Source organism: Rhineura floridana, chromosome 11 (assembly GCF_030035675.1).
Source record: "Rhineura floridana isolate rRhiFlo1 chromosome 11, rRhiFlo1.hap2, whole genome shotgun sequence".
Taxonomy (NCBI): Eukaryota; Metazoa; Chordata; class Lepidosauria; order Squamata; family Rhineuridae; genus Rhineura; species Rhineura floridana.
In genome coordinates, this window is record NC_084490.1 from 5,567,767 (window position 1) to 5,573,766 (window position 6,000).

A 6,000-nucleotide genomic window follows, 5' to 3' on the forward strand; every position below is an offset into this window, starting at 1 on the left:
CTTCTAGTTAGGTCCAGGACCCTGGACAGCTCCCAGTGGGCCCTGCTGGCTGAGCTATGAAAGATGTTGTCTCAGCAAAGGACCACCATCATCTGAAAGCTTTAAGAACTCTGACCAGGCCTCCTCTCCCAGTGGCTCTGCCCCCCCCCCAGGAAGAGGAGTTCACAATCCCTAAGGGAAATCATCCCCAATGTCTTAGAATAATGGGGGAGACATGACCTCAGACTGAGATAGTGTAGCTGGGGGCTCCCCCTCCCTTGAGTGGAATGGCCTGTGAGTTGTCTGAATCTGTGTCTTCCTTGGGGTGACTCTGGGACATGACTCTCTTCAGAGAAAGCCATTCCCAAAGAGATTCTCCTGCTCAATTTCTCCTTGCAAAATTTTTTATATTCTCCTCATCCCTGCGATTCTTCACATGACCATCTAATACAATACTGGGTTACTGCAATACATGATATGTGGGGCTGCCTTTGAAGACAGTTCGGAAACTGCAGCTAGTGCAGATTTCAGCAGCCAGACTGTTCACTGGCGTAGGACTGTCAGAACATATAACACTGACTCCGGCACGACTGCACTGGCTACCAGTTAGTTTCCGAGCTCAATTAAAAGTGCTGGTTTTGACCTACAGTAGGGCCCCACTCATATGGCAGGCTAGGTTCCAGACACCCCCCGAAAAGTGAAAACCGCCAAAAAGTGGATCAGCTGTAGCGCAGGGGTCTGGAACCTAATCCGCCGGTCGCGCCGGCGGAGAAGATCAGCTGGAGTGCAGGAGTCTGATCGTGCCAGAAGAGGAGGAGATCAGCTATAGTACTCTACAGCTGATCCTCCCCTCCTCTGGCAAGATCAGCTGGAGCATGGGGAGCTCCAGCCCCCCTCCAGCTGATTGCCCTGCTGGCATCATATGAACGGAAAGCTGAAAAGCGGGGCACCGAGAAGCAGGGCCCTACTGTATAAAGCTTTATGGACATGGACATAATGTGAGCATATCCCAGAATCTCCTTTTGTTTATTGAGAGGAGGGAGCCATCCTCTCTGTGATGGACAGGGGCATGCTTGGTGCAAGGAGGGGTCTGTTTGGTATGTTGCCGGGAATGAGCAGTTTGCCAGACTGAGGTAATTCTCTTTCTCTCTGAACGCTCTCTGTTGTCTTCTGGGTGGCACAGGCGGCCATGATGGCGGAAGAGCTGAAGAAGGAGCAGGACACCAGCGCGCACCTGGAGAGGATGAAGAAGAACATGGAGCAGACCATCAAGGACCTGCAGCTGCGGCTGGACGAGGCGGAGCAGCTGGCCTTGAAGGGCGGCAAGAAGCAGCTCCAGAAGCTGGAGGCCCGAGTGCGAGAGCTGGAGAACGAGCTGGAGGCGGAGCAGAAGCGCAACGCCGAGAATGTCAAGGGCATGCGCAAGTGCGAGCGGCGCATCAAGGAGCTCACCTACCAGGTATCAGGGCCCTATGATAATTGGGGATGGAAGGATCTGTCGGTTTCAGTTTTCTCAGGTTCTTATTTTTCCAATCTCAAATTCAGTTCTCCAGGTTTCTGCAGCAATTTGCTGGGTTTTTCTTTTTAAAATCTTCATGGAGATTCTGAAATTCTTCAGCATTTTAGCACAAATTTCTCCTAATAAGCACATTTTTGTATGCAGTTTTGACTATTGCACACGAAAGTGCAAATTTGATCAATTCAGTTTTAAACACAAACTGAATTGAATTTCCTCCCCACCCCAAATGGCAACTAGCCCCAGTCTAAATCAAACTAGGTTCATAGCTGGGAATATTGGGAGAAATTCTGATTCCAGAAATTCTGTGCAAACTCTGAGTTAGATAGATCTATCCCTAAACACATATACAAAGCAAAAACAATTTTACCTGCAGAAAGCTACATTTGGGGTTGGTTCAGATGTGACTCCAAACCATGATTCATGCCATCATTTACACTCCAAACCTGTGCTCTGTCTAGGCATACCAGCAAAGCCTGATTTGTGCAGTTTCTCTTTTCCTTGAGAATCCCATCCTGAACAGTGGCATCCAAGGGCAGAAGGTGTAATGTCCCAAATCTTATTTTGTTAGCTCAGATGTAATGCCAAGCTACAGTTTACCCAAACTGAGGTTTGCAAACCAGCTCCAAAACTTAACTGCCAAATCCTGGTTTGGTGGCCACTCACAAACTGCAGTTTGTCAGATGGTGTTGGTTCAGACCATGGTTTGGCATTACATGTGAACCATCTCATGGAAAAGGAGATGTGGATGTCAAGTGACCCTTTCTCCCTCGTTTTTCTTCCCATTTCTCCTCATCTGCAGACTGAGGAGGACAAGAAAAACCTGCTGAGACTCCAAGATCTGGTGGACAAGTTGCAGCTGAAGGTCAAAGCTTATAAGAGACAGGCAGAGGAAGCGGTGAGTTCCTAGCCTCCCTCCGCAATTTTCTGCTAGTCTTGTCAAAAACAATTGCTATAGAGAGTTCGTAGCCACTAGGTCAAATACACGACCTCCAGTCCTTGGCACATCAACATAAGCTTTGCTAAACCTGAGCTGCCAGTATGCTTAGATTTAATTAAGGTTGTCTGATGCTTTGCAGGTTACAATTTGCTAGATTGGACTGACCATCAGCCTTGTGATGCTGTTACCTGCTTTACAAGATAAAGCGTTCCTAAACCTGAGCAATTAGTAGCTCTCATTTTAAGTTGCGTGAACAAACTTTGCAAGACCTTATCCTGTTTTAAGGTTCTACAGGTTTAGTAGAAGTTGATTACGTCAAGGTGGTTAACATCTTGCAGATGGAGATAACAAGCGCTTGTGGTTAATCTGGAAACCCTAGACTGAAATTACAGGTAGTTGGGTGGATTAATCAGTTGCATTTTTTAAACCTCTGTCTTTCTTACAGGTAGACTGTAAATGCCTCCCTTTTTGCTTTCCCGTCATGGCAGAGGTATCCCTGTCGTATCACTACAGGGGCTTTTGCAAAACTGCGAGACTGGCATGGGAAAATCCCATGCAGCTTTTATAAGCCCCACCCACTTTGGTTTCTATCCTCTCTCTGTCTCCCCCCGCAGGAGGAACAGGCCAACAGCAACCTGGCCAAGTTCCGGAAGGTTCAGCATGAGCTGGATGAAGCCGAGGAGCGGGCAGACATGGCCGAGTCCCAAGTCAACAAGCTCAAGGCCAAGACCCGTGAAGTGGGGGGAAAGGTGAATGTCGCAGCCAACTGAGGGGAGGGACTTTTATTTTATTTATTAATTAATTATCTGATTTATATCCCACCCTTCCTCCCAGCAGAAACCCAGGGCGGCAAACAAAAGCACTAAAAACACTTTAAAACATCATAAAAACAAACTTTAAAACATATTAAAACAAAACATCTTTAAAAACGTTTCTTAAAAAAAGCTTTAAAAACATCGTCTAAGTGTGGTGTAGTGGTTAAGGTGTTGGACTACGACCTGGGAGACCAGGGTTCGAATCCCCACATAGCCATGAAGCTCACTGGGTGACCTTGGGCCAGTCACTGCCTCTCAGCCTCATGAAAACCCTCTTCCTAGGGTCGCCACAAGTTGTCATCGACTTGAAAGCAGTACATTTACATTTTTAAGGTTAAAAACATTTTTTTAAAAAGGTTTAAGAATATATTAAAAAGCAATTCCAACGCAGACGCAGACTTTGCCGGGTGCTTGTGGAATATCACGGAGGGAGAATCCTCTCCTGGGGGTGGGGGGCAACCCTGTGGCAGCCTTTCCCTTCCTCTTGGTTCTTGGGGGGGGTTTTCACACGTTACATTCAGTGAGTGCACAAACTGTGTACACAAACCGTTTGAGCTGTACACTAGTGCAGTGCGTCATGTGATGTTCAACAACTGTGTGGCCTGTGCCTGTATACACAAATTTTTGAGCTGCACAAGTCAACCAGCACACACCCTTTCAAGCACTAGTACATGTAGAGACAGCTTTTACCTGCGTACACTATAACACGTGAACAAGCTTTACGTGTTCCCTTTCTTTAACTCTGCGAATTATAGGTCTGTGTGGGGAATAGGGGTCTCTCTCAGCACCCTTAACAAACTACAGTTCCTGGGATTCTTTGGGGGAAGCCAGGACTGTTTAAAGTTTTATCATAGTGCTTTAAATGCATAGTGCAGATGAGGCCCTGCTGTCCCCTTCCATGACATCCGTAGCTTAGCTCACTTTCTGTCCTGCTCAACTCCCTCTCCCACTTGGCCCCAATCAAGTGTTTAGGATCTCAACATCCCACCAAAAGGAAAGATTTCCTCCTTTTTCAACCATTCTTTGTTCTTTCACTTTTCCAGGTAAAGACAGATGCCAGATTCTTAACAACTCTTAATCGTCTCCCATCCTCTCCACATCAGGCTGAGCGTATGCGCTTATGCGCCAAGTATTGCATATGCATCCCCCTCCCTCCTCCAAAACCCACAAAGATTTTAACAAGTTGGGGAGGGCTGCTCCAAATTTTGGGAGGTGGTTTTGGCATGTTGGTGACGGCATTAGCATTAGCCAATAGGCTGCCACTACAGCAAGCTTTTCTCCAACATGAAAAGTTCCAGAAGTGTTTGGGAGGTTCCCCACCCCCAGACACAGAAACATATGTGTGTGTTCATGACAGCGAAGGTGATTTCAGAGCACCACCATCTTTTAAATGCTCCATCTTCTACCTACTCTCACCTGTTTCTGGTTTGTCGTTTTCTCACTGTCCTTTTTCCCCTTCCCCTTTTCCTTCTCTGCTTCTCTTTTCCAGAAGCTTCATGATGAAGAGTGAGGTTTGAAAATCCTCACCTGAGCTGCAGAAGATTTTTCTTGCTAGCCCCTTTCTCTGAATATGATGTAGCACAAATATAGTCTAATTAATAAATTTGAACAGCAGATTTAATCCTCAGATTGCTTTCCTCACCATGTATATACTTCAGTTCTCCAGCTTCTGAACAGAGAATCAGCTGCTTCCCCGTGACTTTAAACAGCCTTGCAACGGGCAGTCAACAGGAATAGATTTTAACTTCATCTGTTGAATGTCTGTCTACATGAAGCTATTAAAGGCACAGGAGCCGGCCCCAGGGAAAATAGTGTGGCAACTCTTAACACAAAGCTGTCTCTCTACCTGGTTCTTATTCATTCTCCTATTAGCTGACATGCATCTTAAGCCAATTTTCCAAGCAACTGTTACAGAGCTTGGAAATCTTTCCATAGCTGTCTCAATTGTGCCCTCTTGTGGTCCGGTTGAACGTTGTCAGGTGAAGTCCTTGGCAAGGTTTATTTTTTGTATTACAGCACAACCTGGTGGCTGATGTGAAAAATTACAGCCAGTTCCTGGATTTTATTTTATTTTTTTGTGGTGAAGCTTTGATTTGGAAGCAAACAAATCTATCGCCCACCAGATCCCTATTGCCACTCACTTCTTAGGCATACAAAACGGGGAACTTCTGCCGTTTTCTGACCCTGCTGGATTTTATCCAGAGCAGCAGTTTGTATTTATTTATTTATAAATATAGTTGCATACCATTATTTTGTTAAAAATACCAAAGCGGTTTACAAGTTAAAAACAAAGCAAAGCAAACAACAAACATAGAATAAAAATTTTAAAAATACAATAAAAACAAAGGTCAGCTACCGAGAAAGGACATCTTCTCAATTGCCTTCACAAACCTGGCAGAACAGAAAGGTTTTCAGCAGGCGTTTAAAGGCACCTGCCGAATCTCTGTTGGCAGAGCATTCCAGAGAACTGGGCCGATGACACTGAAGGCTCGCTTTCATGTCGCTGTTAAATGAGCCTCGCCAGCTTAGGGGACAACCAAGGCCTCTCCTACAGATGATATCAATGCTCAAGCTGGGATAGAAAAGTTCTGGCGGTCCCTAAGATACCTTGGACCTAAATTATTCAGGGATTTGTAAATTAATACAAGGACCTTGAACCTGGCTCAGTAGTAGATGGGCAGCCGGTGCAGTTGTTTGAAGAGTCAGCAACATGCTCCCATCAGCAGTCTGGCTGCTGCATTTTGCACCAG

General features: G+C 45.9%; 1 protein-coding gene across 1 annotated transcript in view; it reads left to right on the top strand.

The window, feature by feature from the left end:
- The window catches only part of LOC133367192 (myosin-6), a 51,126-nt gene extending 46,245 nt beyond the window's left edge, over nt 1–4,881 (top strand). Inside the window, exons 38-41 of the mRNA XM_061591113.1 lie at nt 1,163–1,438; nt 2,298–2,393; nt 3,050–3,184; nt 4,740–4,881. Of these exons, the coding sequence (XP_061447097.1) occupies nt 1,163–1,438; nt 2,298–2,393; nt 3,050–3,184; nt 4,740–4,760 (528 nt within the window). The 3' untranslated portion in view covers nt 4,761–4,881. The remainder of the gene's footprint in view (nt 1–1,162; nt 1,439–2,297; nt 2,394–3,049; nt 3,185–4,739) is intronic.
- Nucleotides 4,882–6,000: the final 1,119 nt, after the last annotated feature.